General features: G+C 43.2%; 1 protein-coding gene across 4 annotated transcripts in view; it reads right to left on the bottom strand.

Moving 5' to 3' along the window:
- Positions 1-1,938: 1,938 nt before the first annotated feature.
- PIP5K1B (phosphatidylinositol-4-phosphate 5-kinase type 1 beta) overlaps positions 1,939-23,982 on the bottom strand; it is a gene marked incomplete at its 3' end in the record, with an annotated part of 100,694 nt that continues 78,650 nt past the window's right edge. For 3 of the 4 annotated variants that reach the window (XM_083403457.1, XM_083403459.1, XM_083403458.1), the window contains 2 exons: positions 11,757-11,874; positions 1,939-2,679 (listed from right to left, as the gene is read on the bottom strand). In XM_083403457.1, coding sequence (XP_083259583.1) covers positions 2,677-2,679; positions 11,757-11,874 — 121 coding nt within the window. Of the gene's footprint in view, positions 2,680-11,747; positions 11,875-23,982 lie in introns of those variants that run through there. The other variant, XM_083403456.1, reaches the window with a different exon arrangement.

Genomic DNA, 23,982 nt, shown 5'->3' with positions numbered 1-23,982 from the left:
GGCGTCCTCTTGGAGTAGGGCGTGTTGCGGTTAGAAGTTGTAGCAGTGGTGGTTCCTGGGTGTTGTTGGGTTGCTGGTGGTTGACTGGTGGCTTTTACAGAGCATTCAAATTAGGTGGCCATTTGTGTTACTTCTAGGCTGTGTTTTAAGAGCTTCTCTGGGGTTTCCATAGTCGCCTCAGCAGTGCCGCCAAAGCGGGGGGGGGGGGGTGTCAGGTAAGCAGAGAAGTAAATAGACCATCAGACAGACAGTTCACATAGAGGGAGGGGGTTAGCAGGCAGAGATGTGTGAGATCAGAGGAGTGGGGCCAGGGGAAATGTGTGTTTAGGAGGGGCTGTATATACACAAAAGGGGTACTGGGGTCCAGTTAAGGTGGAGGGTGGGGTTGGGGATGCGTTCAGAAACAGAAACAGACAGGCTATCTGTAAAGGGTGGGGGGAGAAGGAGAAAGAAGAGGAAGAGGAGAAAGAACAAAACGGGGGAGGAGAAGGGTGGGAGGAGGGGGAAATTGGAGTAAATTAAAAGTGGGAAAGAGAGACAGAAAGAGAGAGAAGGAGAGATAGTAAATAACAGCGGTAATAAATTGCAGTGATAGTTTTAGCTATGAGGGGGGCAAAGTGTAGTACAGTGATATGTGTGTATGAATGTATGTATGTGTTTACTTTAAAGAGAGAGGGGGAGGGGGATAGAGAAAGGGAGGGGGAGAGAGAAAGAGAAGGAATAGGAGGGTGGGAAGAAGAAGAAGAAAAGAGAAAAAAGGGAGGAGTGGGGGGAGAGAGAGGGAACTGTGGGAGTGGTGGTGGTATGGGGAAAGAGGTCTTGTTTTAAAAGAGGGGGTGGGGGGAGAAAGGGCTCCTCCCTCAAAGCAAACTGACAATGGCTAAAAAGGGGGGGGGTTGATTTTAAAAAAACAAAACAAAAGGGATAGAAAACAAAAATGGGGGTGGAGAGTAAAAAGTAGGGGGAAATATGAGGAAAAATAAGCAAAAAGGAGATGAGTGTCCCGGAAGGGATTTAAGGAGAGTATTTATATGCTGAGGAGGAGGAAGTAAAATAGAGATGAAATAAAAGAAGTTGGAAGAAAAGAGGACAACTACAACAAAAAAGCCCCCCCCCTTTTTTGGGGGGGGGGTGGAGAGTGTGATTTAAGTAATATATGGATGTATTTTTAAAAAGGTAGTAATAGAAATTTAGTAGAGGGACTGAAGACTTGGGGGGGGGGAAGGGGGGTTGTTTTGTGTTGTTTTTTAAAAAAGGTTAGAATATATGAGGGGGAAGGGGGGAATTAATGTATTAAAAATAGGTGGAGATGAAAATATTAATATAAGAATATTATTATTTTCAAAAAGAAGAAAGAAAATTCTTTTAAAAACAAAAAACCAATAAAAAATTAAAATTAAAATAGAAAATGTTTTCCCCTTCTTCTTCCTTCCCTTTAAAAACAACAAAAAAAAACACACAAAAAAACACAAACAACAACTACTACAAAAAACACTCCCTTAAAAATACAAAAAATATCCTTTTTCTTTTCTTTTCCCTCAAAAATTGAAAATACAGTGGTACCTTGGGTTACATACGCTTCAGGTTACAGACTCTGCTAACCCAGAAATAGTGCTTCAGGTTAAGAACTTTGCTTCAGGATGAGAACAGAAATCATGCTCTGGCGGCGCGGCGGCAGCAGGAGGCGCCATTAGCTAAAGTGGTGCTTCAGGTTAAGAACAGTTTCAGGTTAAGAACAGACCTCTGGAACGAATTAAGTACTTAACCCGAGGTACCACTGTAGAGGGAAGCAAGGTCTTTTTCAATGGGCTTCTCTTTGGGCTCCGGCTTGCTTTTTTGTCATCATCTATTGTCACACATAAGGGGTCAAGAAAATACTTCCTGCGAGTTATGGGATTTGCTCAAGAAGATAAGCATCAGGATTATCCGCAACACTTGTTTTGAGAACAAAATACTTTATTTTTTGTCAATAAAACTATAGTTTACAGTAGAATATACTAAATAAATTATGTAATTTTGTCCTTTACAAGCAATATATCTAATCACAGATATGTCAAAGACAATATATGTACACAACATAAGGCCTTTTTATAAATAGCTTCTTTTTCGTTTCACTAATAAACAGTGAAAATTTCTTTATAGAAGATAGCTTCCCATAAACTATGTGCAAACATATTACACTAACCCATGTATGAAATTAATAGGTGAGCAATTATAATTCTGGGGGAAAGCAGAATTGATTTACATAATATTCACCACTGTGATGATGATGACTCTTTAAATAGGCAAAGCAGATTACATATTTGTGCATAATCACTGAATACATGCAAATAAAAAAATCATGTGAGAGACAATAGGAAAATATTACTTCCAAGCCCTGTAAAGATGATTGGCAATAGAAGAAAGAGCAGCTTAAGTACAATGTATGCAGTTCTTCACAGTTTGGCAACAGCACATCCTAGCAAAGTGTGAAATGTTTCCTTTCACATCTGCTGAGTCCCAGGTAGCATTTCTAGGCTCCAAGAATCCTCTGTTGTTTTCACAGAGGCTCTGTTGCTTATGACTTTTTGTTTCCTAGGCTCAGCAAATTTTTCCTTGTAAATCAGGAGTGCAGAAAGTGCTTCTCTTCAAATATTCTCATTCTTAAAATTCATCTTTTTCTTACTTTATGATCTATTACTAAACAAAAGAAATAAAAAGAGTTAATTTTTTCTCCAACAAATGAACAAAACTTGTTAACACCCTCCTTCACTATCAATATTGGTTAATACAACATCTATTTTCTTCCTTCTTATGTTAGATTTCCCAACTATACAACATTTCATATTTTTCGACCATCATAACTCAGTCTCATTGTATGGACAACACAGAATGTGTTCAGAACACCCCAAAGGCCTTTTGCAGTTTTATCTGCTACAGTCAGTCCTTTTTTCTGGGGCTTTTCAGTACCAGCACACTTTTTTTCAAGAAGAAAAGTGCTGTCTGGCTATGATGCTTTATGTTTACCATTCCCAACCCCAAAGTAGCGTTCCAATGAAATCAATACAACTTCCTGTAGGATGCTTAAAGCTAAATTTCCCGAATATCTGAATTAGATACCTCTGTGGCAACTGTTACATTCAGCTTCCAATCTACTACCGTATTGGCCTGAATACTGTATAAGCCTCACTTTCCCCCCAAATTCCAAACGTGAAAAGTTAAAAGTGCGGCTTAAATTTGCGACCTTACAAAAACTGGCTTTTACAATCTCGCTGCTGAAACAGACATATGGTAAAACGGAATGGGTGTGAGTGCTGGCAGAATTTTAAGGGAGCGGCTCATATTCAGGTATTGTCTTTTTTTCTTTTTCCCTCCTTGAATTTTAAAAGTGTGGCTTATATTTGGATGCAGCTTATATTTGGGGCAATATGGTATATTGTTATAGATGGGGGGCTAAATCCTAGAAATTAATAAATGGTAGGATTTTGATTATTTGCGATATGAAGGGAGAAATACTGCAGAGGAATTCCTGGGCTAGCCTTTGCAAAAAACGACCTGGCCAAGTTAGGGCCATTAAGAAACAATACAGAGCCACTGAGAGCCATTGGCAATGCAAGAGAGCTGCTCCCCCTTGCCCTTGATATAAATTTTGTTGCATTAAGCCAAATAAACATGTTAAATGCTAAATTGGCATAAACTGAAATGCTTCAGAATAATTAGGCATAGCCAGGATTTGGGGGGGGGGCAGGACTTTTGTTGGGGGGAGTAGAACCGACATGATTGCTCATTTAGTTAAGTATTTCTATTGTCTTACTTGATGGGGGGCAGCTGATCCCTTGACCCCCCCCCCCCGGCTACGGCCATGGATGGGGCTTTAAATCAATTTTTTAAAAAATGTTTTATAAAAGAAAAATGTTCAATTTTTATAGTTCAACTTGAACTCCTTATTTCAAGGAAAAACAAGTTTAAAAATGGAACATATCTAATCATATTAACAAGGAAACAAATGTTGTGCACCATGTTAAAAATCTGATCATGCTTAAGGACTCTCAACAACTACAAATTGCACTCAGAATGTGGCACAAGGCATAGGGGGCAAACTGTGCTGCATAATTAGATAATGTACAAGATATTTTCAAAGGATTCTGCGCAGAACATTATTTACTGATTCTACATGAATAGAAGTATTGTGGCACAGACTAGAGAATCACAGTATCACAGAATCACAGAGCTGGAAGAGACCACAAGGGCCATTGAGTCCAACCCCCTGCCAAGCAGGAAACACCATCAGACCACTCCTGACATATGGTTGTCAAGCCTCTGCTTAAAGACCTCCAAAAAAGGAGACTCCACCACACTCCTTGGCAGCAAATTCCACTGTCGAACAGCTCTTACTGTCAGGAAGTTCTTCCTAATGTTTAGGTGGAATCTTCTTTCTTGTAGTTTGGATCCATTGCTCCATGTCCGCTTCTCTGGAGCAGCAGAAAACAACCTTTCTCCCTCCCCTATGTGACATCCTTTTATATATTTGAACATGGCTATCATATCACCCCTTAACCTCCTCTTCTCCAGCCTAAACATGTCCAGCTCCCTTAGCCGTTCCTCATAAGGCATCGTTTCCAGGCCTTTGACCATTTTGGTTGCCCTCCTCTGGACACGTTCTAGTTTGTCAGTGTCCTTCTTGAACTGTGGTGCCCAGAACTGGACACAGTACTCCAGGTGAGGTCTGACCAGAGCAGAATACAGTGGCACTATTACTTCCCTTGATGTAGATGCTATACTCCTATTGATGCAGCCCAGAATTGCTGCATCCTAGATCCTTTTCACATGTACTGCTCTCAAGTCAGGTGTCACCTGCATATGGAGCTGCATATGGACCATAAAATATACCGTTCCTCACTGATCAATGAGTTTGATCACAACACAGTTGGCAGTGGGGATGCTCAATGTGAAGCTAGTGCTGTATTCTTCACTAACCTCCAAAGTCAGGCCAGTTTGCTAGCAGGAGCAATCTTAGGTACCAATATTTTTAGAGTCTCCAACAAAAAATGTACAGTCAGAAAGGAACACCCTAAGGTCCCTTTCAATGTCAGAGAGGACGCAGGGACATGTATAAAGAACTCACACTCCAAAAAGATCCTTGTGTGCATTCTCTTGACTCATGCAATAGGTTGGAATGATTAAAGTCCAGGACCAGTCCTGAGCTGAAGACAGGGTTGAAATCTTGTTAAGCTATGTACAGTCATACCTCGGGTTACAGATGCTTCAGGTTGCGTTTTTTCGGGTTACGGACCGCCGAAACCCAGAAGTACCGGAACGGGTTACTTCCAGGTTTCGGCGGTCGCGCATGTACAGAAGCGCCAAATTGCAACCCGCGCGTGCGCAGACACGCAACTGCGGGTTGCAAATGGGCATCCCGCACGGATCACGTTCGCAACCCGAGCATCCACTGTATTTCCTTTCACTCTAAAAGTAATATTCCCCAACTGTGAAATTATGACTCTGCTAAAGAAGGACAAAGATACAGAAATTTTATTACTGGACCAGTTCTTACACACTGGAGAAGAAAAAACCTTTCTTCCTGTTAAGTGCACTTATTAAGGCTCTGTCTCCCAGATGACAGTGAAACCACTCTCACTCCTATAAAATATCTCAAGCCAAGGTTAAGACAACAGGAATTAGGATACTGTACGGTCATATGGATATCACTTGTGAAAGACAATAAAATTCTCTGCTTTTCATAATGCCCTATATTCACAATGCTTTCTTACTATAACAATAGTTTTTGACCTACATATTTTTCAGCGTTTGTTTGTTTTATACCAACAGGTTAATTAGATTTCCAAAAACTGTATATTTAAAAAACCTCTGGACAAAAGTGATTTATATCAAAGTGACAAATCTATAAAGACTTTTAAACACCAGATTTATGAAACTAAATACTTTTACTGAGCAGCCAGTCCAGAAAGGAGCATGCAACTCTTGTCATTTTAGAATCAGCAATAGGTGGCAGCATTGTGTTTGGAGAAAGAACATGAAACTTGTTTCCATATTCACAGAGGACTCAAAACAAACTACTTTAAGTGATACACAAGTTCATTCATAAAAAAGATTCCTTCCATTAGCACCTTAGAGACCAACTAAGTTTGTTACTGGTATGAGGTTTCGTGTGCATGCACACTTCTTCAGATACACTGAAACAGAAGTCACCAGACCCTTATATACACTGAGAGGGTGGGGAGAGGTATTAGTCAGAAGGGTGGTGATTGGCTGGTAGGTGTGGTAAACCTGTTGACAACTGTTAATGACTGCAATTGGTCTTACAGGAAAAAGCAAGGGGTGAGATGGCTAAAAATAGCTTTATCATGTATAAGGAGATAAGAATCCAATGTCTCTATTCAAACCAGGTCTCTCCATGGTTTTAAGTTTGGTAATAAGTTGCAATTCAGCAACTTCTCTTTCCAGTCTATTTCTGAAATTCTTTTGTAATAAGTCAGATACTTTGAGATCTTGTATAGAATGTCCTGGGAGATTGAAGTGTTCTCCTACTGGTTGCTCTGTCTTGTGATTCCTGATGTCAGATTTATGTCCATTTATCCTTGGGCGTAGGGTTTGGCCTGTTTGTCCAATATAGAGAGCTGAAGGGCACCGTTGGCATTTGATGGCATACACAATGTTAGAAGATGAGCAGTTAAATAGGCCTGAGATGGTATGTTGGATGTTGTTGGGTCCAGTAATGGTGTTGTCCTGGTGTATGTGGCAGCAAAGTTGGCAACTGGGTTTATTGCAGGCTCTGGTCCATGTTAAGTCTGGTTGTTGTATTTTTGTGGGTGAGTTGTTTAAGATTGGGTGGCTGTCTGTAGGCAATGAAAGGTCTTCCTCCCAGAGCTTGAGAAAGAGAACTGTCATTGTCTAGGAGAGGTTGTAGATCTGTTTAAACTTGGGAGCTGTGATTACTAGTGGTGTTCTGTTATTTTCTTTTTTGGGTCTGTTTTTCAGCAAGTTCTCTCTGGGTATCAGTCTGGCTCTGTTGATCTGTTGTTTAACTTCATCAGGCGGATAGTTTAGTTCTAAAAAGGTTTCCTGTAGATCTTTTAGGTGAGAGTCTCTGTCTGTAGAGTTGGAACAGATGCGGCTGTAACGTAGGGCCTAGCTAGATACAATGGATTGTTTGGTATGTTTAGGATGGTAGCTAGAAGCATGTAGATATGTTTGTCGGTCAGTGGGTTTACGGTATAAGGTGGTGTCTATATGCCCATCCTGTATTTTTATAGTAGTGTCCAAAAAATGTATTTCTTGCATAGCTTGGTTCATTGTTAGGTTGATGGTGGGGTGAAAGTCATTGAATGTCTGGTGGAAGGTGTTCAGGGTCTGTCGACCATGTGTCCAGATAATAAAAATATTGTCAATGTATCGCAGGTACAAGAGAGGTTTGAGTGGGTACCCACTCAAACCTCTCTTGTAGGGTAGTCTCACTGAAATTAATGGACCTAACTTAGCCATATTCATTCATTTAAGTAAGTCTACTCTGGGTAAAACTCAGCTGAATACAACCCCAATGAGAATACTTTTTGCCACTTCCATGTGTCTTAAGTTACTAGCTGTTGCTTTTTTTTTTTTAATAATATGAATAGTAAATTGCAGGACAGCCCATTGCCTAGCAGGAATTGCAAACGGTTCCAGAAAGACAGGGTCTTCAATGAATCCACTGTTTATTATATTGGACATAGTTATCAATTTTAATTCCCAAACAGGCTTATTAGATCTTTGGGTTTCTTTTTAGGACAACGGCAAAAGGATGGATTCTCACAGGAACAAGTGCTGACTTGCAACGGGAGGGAAAAGACGCTCAGTTCGATGCAGGCCATGACTGTGGATCCCAGGATATGGCAAGCTGAATCTGCTCAGAGGTGGCAGAACAACCTTGCTAAATCCCGCTTGAAACAAGCACACCCACAGAAGATGAACTGCTCGTCCATAATCATTTCCCTTGAAGGTTGTTGTTATTTTGATATCCCATTAAGGCAGCTCAGCTTCACTCCTGCAAACATTGGAGAATTTTAAATTCAGATCAACCCTAGCTAAACCTAAATAAATGTAACAAGTTGAGCCATTATTGGGAAATATTACAGAGAAAACGAGGGTCTTTTTATCTAATCTTCAACAATCTCAATGTGGGATATTACTATAATAATAATAATAATAATAATAATAATTTTTATTTATACCCCGCCCTCCCCAGCCAAGGCCGGGCTCAGAGCGGCTTACAAGCAATAATAAAAACAAGATGAATGATTACAACTTAAAAACAAAAGTAAAATACAACATGAAAATAATGTAACATTAAAATATTAAAATGTAGCCTCATCGCAGGAGGAGAAGGAAAAGAAAAAAGAAAGAGAGGGAGGGAGGGAATCAAATTGGCTCCAAGCCAAAGGCCAGGCGGAACAACTCTGTCTTACAGGCCCTGCGGAAAGAAATCAGATGCTGCAGGGCCCTGGTCTCATGAGGCAGAGCGTTCCACCAGGCCGGAGCCAGAGTTGAAAAGGCCCTGGCTCTGGTTGAAGCCAATCTAACTTCCTTAGGGCCTGGGATCACTAGGGTGTTGTTATTTATGGACCTTGAGGCTCTCCGTGGGGCATACCAGGAGAGGCGGTCCCGTAGGTATGACGGTCCTAGGCCGTGAAGGGCTTTAAAGGTCAAAAGCAGCACCTTCAATCTGACCCTGTACTCCACCGGGAGCCAGTGCAGCTTGAAAAGCACTGGGTGAATATGCTCCCATGGCAGAGACCCCGTGAGGAGCCTCGCTGCAGCATTCTGTACCCGCTGGAGTTTCTGGGACAGCTTCAAGGGCAGCCCTGCGTAGAGCGAATTACAGTAGTCAAGCCTGGAGATGACCGTCGCATGGATCACTGTGGCCAGGTCAGGGCGGGAAAGGTAAGGGACCAACTGCTTGATGCGGCGAAGGTGGAAAAATGTCGCCTTGGCTGTTGCTGTAACTTGCGCCTCCATGGAAAGGGAGGCGTCAAGGATTACACCCAAACTCTTAACGGAAGGCAGTGGCACTAACTGGGCCCCCGCAAGAGAAGGGAGTTGGTCCCTCATCCCCATGCCATCCCGACCCAGCCATAGGACCTCTGTCTTCGAAGGATTTAGTTTCAATCGGCTCCCACGAAACCATCCAGCCACAGCTTCCAAACATCTGGTCAGTGTGTTCGGGGCCGAGTCGGTGTGGCCATCCATCAACAGATAGAGCTGAGTGTCATCAGCATATTGGTGACAGCCCAGCCCAAAGCTCCGGATAATCTGGGCAAGGGGGCGCATAAAGATGTTAAAAAGCATCGGGGAGAGAATTGCGCCCTGCGGCACTCCACACACCAAGGAGTGGCGCGACGACATTTCCCTCCCTAGTGTCACCCTCTGTCCCCGACCAGAGATAAAAGAGCACAACCAGTTACGGGCTATGCCCTGTATCCCCACGTCTGCGAGGCGGTGGTCCAGAAGATCATGATCGACCATGTCAAAGGCTGCTGACAAATCTAAAAGGATCAGCAGTCCTGACCCGCCTCGATCTAGTTGTCTACGGAGATCATCTGTTAGGGCAACCAGAGCCGTCTCCGTCCCAAAACCAGGATGGAAACCGGACTGAAATGGATCTAATGCCGATGTTTTCTCCAGAAACCTACCAAGCTGTTCAGCAACTGCTCTCTCAATTACCTTACCCAGGTATGGAAGATTTGAAACTGGGCGGTAATTGGATAGGTCTAAGGGATCTAAAGAAGTTTTCTTTAAGAGTGGACACACCACTGCTTCCTTCAGTTCCCCTGGGAATGTCCCCGTGTCAAGGAACAAATTGATAATTTCAGCCAGGGGGGTCCGCACAACATCTGGACACTCCCTAATCAGCCAAGATGGGCACGGATCAAGGAGGCAGGTGGTGGGCCTACTAACTTGGAGGAATCTATCCACATCAGTAGGGAGTATCCGATCGAAATGGTCCAACACTGGACCCGAAGTCAGTCGAGGGGCCTCCAGTTCAGTCACTGTATCTAAATTGGCAGGGAGGTCACGGCGGAGCAACAGGACTTTCTCCGCAAAAAAGCTCGCAAATGCCTCACAGCTGTGGGTCGAATTTGTGCTTAGATTTGGTTGTCCTCCTAAGGACGTTAATGACCTAATTATTCTAAAAAGTTGTGCCGGGCGAGAGCTAGCGGATGCAATGGAAGCTGCAAAGTAAGATTTTTTTAGCAGCTTTCATAGCCATCTCATAGGCTTTCATAAGCGTCCTATAAGATGTTCTTGAGGCTCCGTCACGAGTCCGTCGCCATACTCGCTCTAGCCGTCTGAGATCCCGCTTCATTTTCCGGAGTTCCTCAGTAAACCAAGGTGCCCGGTTTCGACGGGGTCGCAGAGGGCGCTTAGGCGCGATCTCATCAATGGCTGCCAAGAGCCGGTTATTCCAGTCCTCAACAAGGTCATCTAATGAGTCGCCAGGAGGAGCAGGGTTCCGCAAGGCTTGTCGGAATCTATCAGGATCCATCAGTTTTCGCGGACGAGCCCAAATAGGTTCGCCACCCGAGCCAGGGAGGAGCGGGAAGTCAATCTTGGCTTTCAGAGCGTAGTGATCAGACCATGGCACTTCCACAGTGGGGAGCATGATCACATCTATGCCAGCCCCAAAGATCAGATCTAGCGTGTGGCCTGCTTGATGGGTGGGGCCCAAAACAAGCTGGGAGAGCCCTAGTGCTGCCATGGAAGTCACTAGGTCCAGAGCCTGTGAGGAGGGAGCGGCATCGGCATGGATGTTGAAGTCTCCCAAAACCAGTAGGTTTGGGAACTCCAAGGCCCAGCCCGCCACCACCTCCAGCAGGTCTGACAGGGTGGCTGCAGGTGTGCTGGGTGGTCGGTACACCAGCCAGACAGCCAAGCTCTCCTTGGTGCCCCACACGATATTATATTATATTATATATATTATATTAGCATTACATATGTGGATCAATGCGGCAGGAAGTTGTTTAAAGAGACATGTGTTTTCTTCACTTTGTTTTATTGATTATAACCAATGTGAATGAGTGCTCCATGCTATATATAAAAGGTTTTCTACGCTGAAACTTAGCATCTTTGAATACAAACAGATTATACTAGTAAATTTCACGAGATGAGTAAATTTGGACAGAATTAAGAATCTTAAAAGAAATAGGGAATGCAAATACTAATCTAGTCAAATGGAACATTATCAAACCCATGAGACTTTCCAGCGCTGTTCTAAAAATGTCACAGATATTTCTCTTGCCTTTCCCTCTCTTGCATGCCCACAGAAAGATGGAAAATATATGTAAATTGATCCAATCTATTAAAAGGAGAGGGAGTTCTCTACAATGGCCTACTTATACTAAGATTTTTGAATAACCCAGGCATTTCCTATTCCAACCAATATGTGCATTGAAACAGAGGAATGTTTGGTAACCAAAGCAACATTGCTTTGTTCCTCCAATTATAGCTACAAAAGTATGAATGGAACTATAGGTATAGTTTAAGTGCTGTTGCGTCATACATATTTTCTTCTCTCAAGTGACAGTTCTGCATCAGAGGACATCAGAATCTCGCCTTTTCAGTTTTGTGGGGAATACTTCATACTACTCACAAAATGGAATAGTACACTAAGAGTGAAACTTGTGAAGTACACATCTACAGAATACAACCCAGTGTCAATCAAAAGCAAGTCAGCTATTTGAAAGTGTACATAATTTGGAAAAAGAAAAGATTAGTCAACTTACTAAGTATACATCCAGCACAGAAGCATTATCATTTTCTGTTTCTACTGTGCTCTGTTCTGAGGTCAAGCAGATAGCACTGTCTTCTAAGGTGAATGTTGAACTCGAAGGCAATCCTTTACTGGATATAAAAGCAACACACAATGATCATGAAACCAAAATGAAACAATGTGCTAATAGGTCAGACTTATGGGATGGTCTTTAATAATTGTATAGAACCATACACATTTGTAAGATCCTAGTTGCATGCTATTCAATTGCAGCAAAGTCTTCCTACATCTTACCTTCAGCATCCCAAAACTGATATTGCCTTTGGACTCCAGCGCTCAGGCAAAAGAATGAGCAGAGGTGGCTGCAGAGGTCCCTCTAGATGGAAGAAGGTGTGGCACATGGAGTCAGCAATTGAGGGATGTCAGCAAAAGTGTCCTGAGAGTTTTTCTGCCTCCTGTTCACCACCAGCACAATCCTGAACCCTCAGTGTAAATTTCCTTACTTTGTATTAAAATATGTCAGGTAAACCAGGGTATCTTGTTGGTTCAGATTTATTTAAAAACTGCATCTTGATAAATCTGGACTGATTTCATTAGTATCAGAACAAAACTCTCAAAGTTCCTGAGGAACCAGTGGAACCAGTATTTTTAAAAAATATTTGAAAATAAAAATATATACTCCACCTCTTCCAAACCCTGACACAGTACAATAACATTTCTGCATGTCCGATCCATTTAAACACACTTTTAGAAATGATTAATTATGCTACTTATTTGGGGAACAGGAAAAGCAAAACCGGACACACCCATAGAATGGCCCAGACTTCACAGTGACTGATATGTTGTGGTTTTTCCTGTTTTACCCATCCTAACCTATAAACCAGGGGTAGTCAACCTTTTTATATCTACTGCCCACTAATGTAAAATTTCCTTACCGCCCACCAGAGCTCGATGGAAGGAGGATTCAGCTTGTGCCATAGAACCCCCTACTGCCCACCTAGAATCCTGAAACGCTCACTAGTGGGCGGTAGGGACCAGGTTGACAACCCCTGCTATAAACAAATAAGATTATTGTTGTGGAGACTGAAACAGCAACCTTAAAAGCTTTATTCATGTGTTCAGTGTTGATTTTATGTTTGTATGCAACTCAAAAGCAATAGGGTTTTTTTGAAGGGTTAAAAAACTGAATGTTGAAGGCTGGTTATTAGAGATTCTTAGGATGGGAAGTTTTTCCAATAACAAATTATATAATGCACACAGAACTGAATGAGGAGGAGAGCACAAATGGTTGCAAATATATCTGCAAATGTGGTCTCCATGGTTTCAGCAAGGTCTGGAGCAAGTCCCCTATTCACATCTCTGACAGCAACAACATTTCACTCATGCTGGTATTTCCCCCCAGTGTTGAGCAAAACTAAGGTTACCAGATTTTTCCCAATGAATCCGGGGATACTTTAATTAAATAAATACCACACGTTCGGGACGTTGATGCTGCAGCAATGGCGGTGGCAGAGGGGCGGCCACTGCCTTGACCTCAACCGCCTTTCCTCCAAGGCTTCTATCTCCTTTTCTATCTCCTTTTTCCATGAGCCTGGGCAGCCTGAGTTGTTGGTTCTTCCGTGGTGGTGGTGGGGAAGCGGTGCGCGGTGTGTCAGGCATGGAAGGTGGAGGAGGGCCAACAGCAGCAGCGGCGAGGCTCGGGCAGCACGATGCCCCCCTTCCCATCGGAGCAGTCCCAATCCCATGCCTACTTGCATGCAAATAGGAGGGGGCAGGAATCCCTCAGCTGGGAAGCGAGGCTTCACACTGCCTTTCGGACCAGCCCCATCCCAACTCCTACTTGCGTGCAAGCAGGAGGAGGCAGGGATCTTCCTTCCCATTGGAGCAGCCCCAATCCCATTCCTACTTGTGTGCAAGCAGGAGGGGGCAGGGATCCTTCAGCTGGGAAGGGAGGTTTCCCATTGCCTGAGAGAATCCTGCCCCGCTCCTGCTTGCACGCAAGGAGGAGTTGGGAGGCTGCTCCGATAGGCAACATGAAGCCTCCATTCACAGCTTAGTTGCTGGGGTCAGGGAAGGTGGAGGCAGCCTGGAAGCTGCATCTTAGAGCTCCTGCACCACCATCATATGGGGACTTCTGAGCAGCTCCTGAAGCCAGCCAGAGCCAACTGCTCCGGGCTGCTTAGAGACTGCCGCTGCTGCATTCCCTGGGGACATTAGATGAAATCCAGGGACATCCCAGGGATGGAATTTGTCTGGGAACTTATTCACAAATCCAGGGACTGTCCCCAGGAAATGGGGACGTCTGGTAACCCTAAGCTAAACACAAACATAGGCAAATTGCCAAAAGAATACTGGTGGTGCCGGTTTAATGTGTACCATATTTCATCACCTTTTGCAAATAACAGTCTGGCACTAAAAAAAACCCTGGTGCATTGGCAAAAAAGAAAAGTACAAAGGTTATTTTATATGAGATTCAATAACTAGCTAGAACCAAATGCAATCATATCCAAAATGCACATGGGATAAGAGAGGCCAACAACCAATGGGCTGGGAGACTGAAACCATCACCACTTTGATCATAACATCATCACCATGGTCAAATCCATCTTTAGAACTCTAGGTAAATCCTTCAGTTCCCTTTGCTCAGCTGAAGGTAAGTGAGAGTGGGGAAGGGATGCATCCTACCCAGCTGGGTTTAGCCCAGGTCTGAGCCCCTTTCAACGCAATGCAGTGGCGGCAGTGAGGCCATCTGCCTCTCCCCCAGATGAAGACTTCAAAGCTGCATTATGTCAACAAAGGTATCTGGAAAACATGCATTTATTTGCCTGGCCACAATATAGGTGAAATCTATATGTATCCTTCTGGACATGTGGTCTGGAGCATAGTGTTCAAAAGAGATTCCTAAATGACAGTTCATGTATTCGGTCACAGAATACTCAATCAATGAGAACGACACCAATTACATTCTTTCCATGATATGGCTCGATTATTCTTGAACAATGTGTTTATTTTATTGGCTACATTTTTCAGTGGTCTCTTAGTTTATTTTACTGAGTTTTGGATATGACGGACATGTCTTCTTCAAAGCCTATTAAATGGGTGTCTCCCCCCCAAAGACAGCTGCTCCCATTGCAGCCACATGGGGAGAATGCAAATCACCTGAGGAGAGGCCTCATTTTCTAAAGTAAACATAGTGATAGAGGTTAATTTTACACTTTTGATTTCCATTGAATCTGAAATGAAGAGCAAGTGTATGGCACAATACCAGGCAAAACCATCTTGCTCATTGTGGAAAATGTATAATACTTAAGAGACTAATGTAACATAAGATTAGAGTTCAGTTATCATTGTTCACCTCCCACAACATTTACTATCAGATGCATCCCACAAAGAGTTCACGTGGAAACTCAGACATACTTCCAAAAGAAGGTTCCGTACTCAATGCTGATAGCAGCTGATTTTGCCAAGGCTGTTATTCCAAGGGAATAGCTGTCTTATAGGTTTGAAACGGTTTAAACAGTAATTTGCTTCCTACAGAAAACACTGGGAGCTCCAATTCTGCTGGGAAACTGATAGGTAAAATGCCTTACTTTTTGTCCAATGGCTTTCTGGCGCTCTGCATAAATGTGTTCATGATAAAGGCAACTGACTCTCAACTACATGATTGGCTTGGCTCACCCACATAGTAATTTCATCAGAGAATGGCAGCAACAGCTGGCAGTAGGAATTGACACCACATAGGTTTTAAAAAGTGAGTACTGTATTTGCATAGAGTGGATTTTTCTGGGGGAGGAGGGAGGAGAAATTGCTACAATATAGAGATAACTACAGTATTTTTATCTCAGAATTGGAACAAGAGGTGAACAAGAATTGGTGCTGTGCTGTTTTTATTGTAATTACCGGTATGATTTTACTAGATTTTATGTATATGAATAGTTTTAATTCTATCAATGTTAAATTGCTTTTAATAGTTGTTTTTTTCTGAGACCTGCAGGGGTATAGGGCGGTATATAAATAATGATGATAATGATAATCATCATCATAGACTGATGTACATTTGTAGTGTAGATATATCCTTCAGGCCAAGTTATTTCAAAAGGGGCTGTGCAAATACTACACAGTGAACAAACAAGTATTTAATATGCTGTACATGTACCACTTTCCCTAGAGAAACTTCTTTTTGTACCTACTTCAGTACTTTCACCTACTTTCCAGTCTGCTTCAGCAAAAATCACTTACATGTAAGAAAAATGTGTTAAAAATAGTATGTAGTAAATGCAAATTTGTTTTAGCACAATTATCTACATTTAAAAGTTAACAAAACTGATATGTGTTTTTTTCATATTTTAGTCTAATGTATTATTTGACACCTCTCCTCCAATTTATTTTATGCAAGCATCAGATCAGTAGCTTAAAAAAGTTCTAGGCAACAGAACAACCAACTTTTTCTTAGCCTGGTCTAATATACCAATACTAAATAAGAACAGTATTTTTTTCTAAGTCTGACCATTTTTCAGCTGCAAAAACAGTCAAGGTACTGATGAAGAGCGACCCAGTAGATCATCAGAATGCTCTCTGGCAATGATACCTTACTTGCACTGCAATTACTGTTTTGCAAAGCAGTTGCATGGAGCCCAGAGCTGAGGGCAATGAAACAATCACTGAGACTTCTAGAGCACTGGTGGCAGAAAACTCGTTCTGAATTGGACCAGACACGGGTTAGAGCTCAACGTCGAGCCTACCAAGTGGCGATAGCGATGGCGAAGCAGACTTTCTTTACCACCTCTATTGCATCTGCAGAAAATAGCAGCAAAAGACTCTTTCAGGTGGTTCGCAATCTAACACAACCACCTTTGCCATCGGGGCCCAGTAAGGACCCCAAGACCTCCTGCAATGATTTTGCAAGTTTTTTGCAGATAAAGTCACTCAGATTTGGAAAGAGGTAGACTCTACCATGGGAGCAGGGCTGGGGCGGGAGAGTGCTAGAGTCCTGTCTAGTCGAATTGTGTGGGATCAATTCCAATGTGTTACCTCTAAGGATGTGGACAGGCTGCTTGGATGCGTGAAACCAACCACCTGTCTCCTTGATCCTTGCCCATTCTGGCTCATAAAAGTGAGCTGGGAAGGTCAGGGCGATGAGCTCTGTGGGGTGGTGAAAGCTTCCCTCTGTGGGGAGCCTTCCCAGACCCGCTGAAAGAAGCGGTTATGAAACTGCTTCTTAAAAAAAATATTTGGACCTGGCCAATATGGCCAACTAACGCGCAGTCTCTAATCTTCCATTCTTGGGCAAGGTGACTGAGCAGCGGCCTTTGATACAATCAACCATGACATCCTTCTTGACCATGAGGAGCTGGGAGCTGAGGGCACTGTCATACAGTGGTTCCGCTCCTTCCTCCTGGAACACGTCCAGAAAGTGGTGTTCAGACCCCTGGGCTCTCACTTGTGGGGTGCCTCAGGGGTCCGTCCTCTCCCCCATGCTTTTCAACATCTACATGCAGCCGCTGGGAGAGATCATCAGGGGGTTTGGGCTGGGTGTTCATCAGTATGCAGATGATACCCAGCTCTACCTCACTTTCAAATCAGAACCAGTGAGGGTGGTGAAGGTCCTGTGTGAGTGTCTGGAGGCGGTTGGAGGATGGATGGCAGCTAACAGATTGAGGTTGAATCCTGACAAGGCAGAAGTACTGTTCTTGGGGGACAGAGGGTGGGCAGGTGTGGAGGACTCCCTGGTCCTGAATGCGGTAACTGTGCCCCTGGAGGACCAGGTGTGCAGCCTAGGAGTCATTTTGGACTCCCAGCTGTCCATGGAGGCGCAGGTCAATTCTGTGTCCAGGGCAGCTGTTTATCAGCTCCATCTGGTACGCAGGCTGAGACCCTACCTGCCTGTGGACTGCCTCGCCAGAGTGGTGCATGCTCTAATTATCTCCCGCTTGGACTACTGCAATACGCTCTACGTGGGGCTACCTTTGAAGGTGACCTAGAAACGAACTAATCCAGAATGCGGCAGCTAGACTGGTGACTGGGAAATGCCACCGAGACCATATAATACTGGTCTTGAAAGACCTACATTGGCTCCCAGTACGTTTCCGAGCACAATTCAAAGTGTTGGTGCTGACCTTGAAAGCCCAGTATACCTGAAGGAGCGTCTCCACCCCTATCGTTCAACCTGGACATCAAGGTCCAGCTCCGAGGGCCTTCTGGCGGTTTGTTCACTGTGAGAAGTGAGATTACAGGGGACCAGGCAGAGGGCCTTCTCGGTAGTGGCGCCCGTCCTGTGGAACGCCCTCCCATCAGATGTCAAGGAAATAAACAAGTACTGTACCTGACTTTCAGAAGACATCTGAAGGCAGCCCTGTTTAGGGAAGTTTTTAATGTTTGATATATTATTGTGTTTTTAATATTCTGTTGGAAGCCGCCCAGCGTGGCTGGGAAAACCAGCCAGATAGGGAAGGTATGTATGTATGTATGTATGTATGTACATAAAGGTAAAGGTACCCCTGCCTGTGCAGGCCAGTCGTGTCCGACTCTAGGGTTGTGCGCTCATCTCACTTAAGAGGCCGGGAGCCAGCGCTGTCCGGAGACACTTCCGGATCACGTGGCCAGCGTGACGAAGCTGCTCTGGCGAGCCAGCACCAATGCAGCACATGGAAACACCGTTTACCTTCCCGCTATAAAGCGGTACCTATTTATCTACTTGCACCCGGGGGTGCTTTTGAACTGCTAGGTGGGCAGGAGCTGGGACCGAACGACAGGCGCTCACCCCGCCGCGGGGATTCGAACCGCCGACCATACGATCGGCAAGTCATAGGCACTGAGGTTTTACCCACAGCGCCACCCGCGTCCTGTATGTATATACGTTTGTATGTACATACGTACGTATAAATAAATTATTATTATTATTATTATTATTATTATTATTATTATTATTATTTGAAAAAGAGAAAGTGGAAATGACTTTTTAATACGTTTTCCAGATTTGAAGTGAAGTTGACTGATGTTAAAGGTACTTTTATTCTACCAGACTTAAGTAACAGCAGAAGCAAATTTGCATTATCAGAAATTAGGATGCACAATCGCATCTGTCATGATGAAGGCTGCAGAGAGAAAACAGGTTTCAGTACAGTGCAATAGGACACCCGCAGAAAACCAAAGTCCATTTTGGGCTTTTTATTTTTGTCATAAGTAAAATGTGGCATTTGTAAGTTCATTTTTAGTATTGTCAGTTGCCAGATACTTTAATAAAAGCTTCAGTCTCTTTCTGTGGAACAGTCATAGCTGCTCATCTGTTATACCAGGGATGCCCAAGCTTTTTTCAAAGAGGGCCAGATTTGATGAACTGAACATGCATGAGGGCCGACCAAAGTTCTTGAGGTTTTTTTTAGGATTGAACTTTACCCCAAAGTTCTTGAGCTTTTTTTAGGATTGAAGTTGCTGGGCTTTTTTTAGGATTTTACCCCAGGACATATACCGCCATGGGGCTGGATTAAATCAACTGGTGGGTCGGATTAGGCCCCGAGAACGGATTTTGGACATCTCTGTGCTATACTGTTCATGGTTTTTGTGTGTGCCTAAGTCAATCTGTAATAGCTAAAGCATTTGAAATTACAGTTGATGAATTAACCAGGAAATGCTGATGTGTTTAATTTTGAACTCCAGCAAGGGATTCTCTGCAGTTAGGAAGGGCTTTTGTCCACCACTTTGTCTACAGCTGAGCAGTGGGCTTGCGCCAGAAGGACAAGGAAGATAAACCTGGGGATACCTGGATATAGATGAGAGGTATTGTTCTTTTGCTCCCGGTCAAGTTACTATTTACCCAGTTAGTGTATTTGGAATTCAGAAAATGATTTCCCAATGGTCAAGCTGCCCAGCCAACTTGTAGAGTCTATTTTCTTTGGAATCTGACTCTAGCATGTAGCTTGGGGAAAAACATGGCCTGCTACAGTGATTCACAACTACATCAAATATCTATCTATCTATCTGCATGCATTTTTAAATATACATTCATATATACATTTTTATCATATCATGGTCGCTGTATAAACTTCCCAACTAACTTTCCTTGACATCCTATTGCATTTTCTGTTGTCTTGCTGCATCTCCCTTTATCATCTATTCTTTTGTCTCCTTACATTCATTTCCTTTGTTTTATCTACTGCTGTTCATAGAGTCAGATTTATCTTAGTACCACTTCATCTTAGATACCCTTCAAGTTGCTCCAACTCACTCACTACTGTATTCCCATCTATATTTCTTATTTTGGCTGTCACTGAGTGCAACTCAGAATGACTACTTCTTCTGTCATAAGGCTTTATTTGGTTTCATGCAGGTCTTATTGTTTGTGATGTGATTGTAATTATAATATTGCATGAAACAACACTGCTTCTCTGTATTTAGCTTTTCCTTTTATTTTAAAATGGATTTCATTTCAGCATTCCATTTCAGTGTTCCAGTGGAACATTTAGTGTTTTACTTCAACACCTGCTTGTGGGATTTTTATTTTATCTAACACATTATCTGTATTGATGACTTTTTTATTAAAAAGAAGGAAAGGTTAGGTGTGTAAAAAGCAATCATACAGGTTGCAGGACTGAGGTCATTTCCCAGTCCAATGCCATTTACCCCTCTTGCATGGAATGCAAATTTATCAGTCCCTTCTGTCCCACTCAATTGCTTTTTCCAGCTGTCACCAGGGCAGGGCAAAAAACAGCTCCTGGCAGTTTCTCCCCTCCTGCACAAGTACTAAGACAAGCGGCAGCCATTTTGCATGGGGGTTCTGATCCTGGCCCCTGTGAATGTCGGCCAAGCCCGTATAAGTTCACCCCATCCCATTCCACTTTCTTCCAGGTCCAAAAGGACCAGCATGTCAGTGATAGTGTGTCAATTGGGCACACCTAAAATGTTTGCCACCTGTAAAGGAACTGTTTTCATGCTGTGTGTTTCAACAAGCAATGGACAACAGTACTAGAGTAAAATCTGTATCCCTGCTTCTACTTCACCTGACACCCTTCTTCCAGTATGAACAGATGCAGCAATATAAGCTTTTCAGGTCACGTTATACAGATAGTTAATGCAAACCAAAATAGTTACCTCTGGCAGCACAGAAACCTTCAGCAGACAGTAAGTGCATTGTGCCCATATCCAGATACCATCTAGGCATGTGCTCAAGATCACAACAGAGATTCCTTGCTGCTTAACAGTTTCTCAGCTCTGTCACTCCTGCCATGAGGATGGCTATGGAATTGCAAAAGGATGGCTTTTACCTTTCAGTGAGTGGAGGATTCTACTCCACACTGATGATGATAATGATAATAATGATGACAGTGATAATAATAATAATAATAATAATAATAATAATAATAATAATAATAATAATAATTTATTTATACCTCGCCTATCTGGCTGGGTTTCCCCAGCCACTCTGGGAGGTTTCCAACAGAATATTAAAATACAATAGTCTATTAAACATTAAAAGCTTCCCTAAACAGGGCTGCCTTCAGATGTCTTCTAAAAGTCTGGTAGTTGTTTTGATCTTTGACAACTGGTGGGAGGGCATTCCACAAGGCGGGTGCCACTACCAATAAGACCCTCTGCCTGGTTCCCTGTAACTTGGCTTCTTGCAGCAAGGGAACCGCCAGAAGGCCCTTGGCACTGGACCTCAGTGTCTGCGCTGAACGATGTGGGTGGAGACGTTCCTTAAGGTATACTGGGCCGAGGCCGTTTAGGGCTTTCAAGGTCAGCACCAACACTTTGAATTGTGCTCGGAAACGTACTGGGAGCCAATGTAGGTCTTTCAAGACCAGTGTTATGTGGTCTCGGCGGCTGCTCCCAGTCACCAATCTAGCTGCCGCATTCTGGATTAGTTGTAGTTTCTGGGTCACCTTCAAAGGTAGCCCCACAGAGAGCGCATTGCAGTAATCCAAGCAAGATATAACTAGAGCATGCACCACTCTGGCGAGACAGTCTGCACACAGAATTGACCTGCGCCTCCATGGACAGCTGGGAGTCCAAAATGACTCCCAGGCTGCACACCTGGTCCTCCAGGGGCACAGTTACCCCATTCAGGACCAGGGAGTCCTCCACACCTGCCCGCTCTGTCCCCCAAAAACAGTACTTCCGTCTTGTCAGGATTCGACCTCAATCTGTTAGCCGCCATCCATCCTCCAACTGCCTCCAGACACTCACACAGGACCTTCACCACCTTCACTGGTTCTGATTTGAAAGAGAGGTACAGCTGGGTATCATCCGCATACTGATGAACACCCAGCCGCAACCCCCTGATGATCTCTCTCAGCGGCTGCATATAAATGTTGAAAAGCATGGGACAAGAGGATGGAACCCTGAGGCACCCCACAAGTGAGAGCCCAGGGGTCTGAACACTCATCCCCCCCACCACTTTCTGAACACGGCCCAGGAGGAAGGAGCGGAACCACTGTATGACAGTGCCCCCAGCTCCCAGCCCCTCTAGACGGTCCAGAAGAATGTTATGGTTGATGGTATCAAAATCGCTGAGAGATCCAACAGAACTAGGAAACAGCTCTCATCTTTGTCCCTAGCCCGCCGGAGATCATCAACCAGGGCAACCAAGGCAGTTTCAGTCCCATGATGAGGCCTGAATCCCAAATGGAAGGGATCCAAATGGTCCGCTTCTTTCAGGCGTGCCTGAAGTTGTTCAGCAACCACTCGCTCTATCACCTTGCCCAAGAATGGAAGGTTTGAGACTGGGTGATAGTTGGTCATATTGGCCAGCTCTAGAGATGTTTTTTTAAGAAGCAGTTTAATGACTGCCTCTTCCAGCAGGTCTGGGAAGGCTCCCTCACAGAGAGAAGCATTCACCACCCCGCCAAGCCCATTGCCCAGCTCCTCCTGGCTCACTTTTATAAGCCAGGATGGGCAAGGATCAAGGAGACAGGTAGTTGGTTTCACTCATCCAAGCAGCCTGTCCACAGACTATGTAATTATGGATACATAGTCAGAAACATGGCAGTCACTCCAAATTAACAGAGAATTGAGATTATGATTATTAGCATGATCAGGTATATTTTATTATTTATTCAAAATATTTATATACTACCTCTCACTAAAATAAAACCAAAAATATGTAAGGAATGCCCACATTCAGTTGAATTAAGGATGGGGAGAGAACTATACCATTCTCCATATTAAGAGTTATAACTAGAGTTAGCCATACTCTGAGTACACCCATTGAAAGGAATGGATATGGCTAATTTAGGTTGTTAATTTCAACAGCTCTACTCTGAGCAGAACTTAGCTGGAGCAGAACCCTAGCCCTTAGGGTTTGTGTGAGCAAGTCACAGTTATGAAGATTGGATACTTTTTCTCTCATTTGGTTGTCCTGCTTTATACAAGCTTAACAACTTGACAAAATTTTATCTTTGGCAGTGACACTTTGCTTTAAAAATGTAAATTTTGCTTCATTTTTAAAGGCATAAAGGAATATCTTACTGATCTGAGCATGACAATGCTTATTTTGCTGATATAAAAGGCAAGTTTTGACAATTTTTCCTCATGAAAAATACTTCACAAGCAGCTTTCCAGGCAGCTTCCTTGCATTTATAAGCAGAAGTTTTAATGTAAACAGCTAGAGGCTATCACTTATAGCTTAGCTTGAAACAGATATACTCAGTACCTGAATAGTGCTTGGCACTGGTTTATAAGTGACTGAAGAGGAAGTTGGCATATATTTAAACAAATGTAAATTACCTTTCCCTGGGTTGAACAGATAAAGAATAGTTTGAAAAACCAACTACTTCAGGAGGAAATATTGAGGTTATCAAACCTTTCAGTAGAACACCTGCAAAGTACATTTCAGAACAGAAAAGTATGGAGTATACTATAATTCCCTTTACCAAACAGAGAATGTAAAATGTTCTTTATTGCTGAATCAGAAAAAACAGCAGTCCGGAAAAAACCAAATTGCTGCTTGTTGCACTATAGCTTTAAAGAGCAGGTTTTTGTGGGTAAAGCTCCAGGGCACAAAAAAAGTGCTGAGAGACACAGCTTTAGAAAGCAGACCTGACAAAAGTTGATCCTCTACTTGGGTTTGTTACTTTAATTTAACTCATTCCATGTGTCTGTTTTTCATCTTTCAATTTTTGTCTGTTGTTATAATTGTTCTCTCTCTGATATTGATAGATATATATACATGAAATAATAATTAAAAACTTTACTCAAAAACATAACAGGTAAGTGTGAATAAGCCCTTAGACACACTTAGCGGG

This window comes from Podarcis tiliguerta (assembly GCF_965153285.1).
Source record: "Podarcis tiliguerta genome assembly, chromosome: 11".
NCBI lineage: Eukaryota > Metazoa > Chordata > Lepidosauria > Squamata > Lacertidae > Podarcis > Podarcis tiliguerta.
Note: the sequence above shows the minus strand (reverse complement) of the source record. Positions and strands in the feature narration are given on the sequence as shown.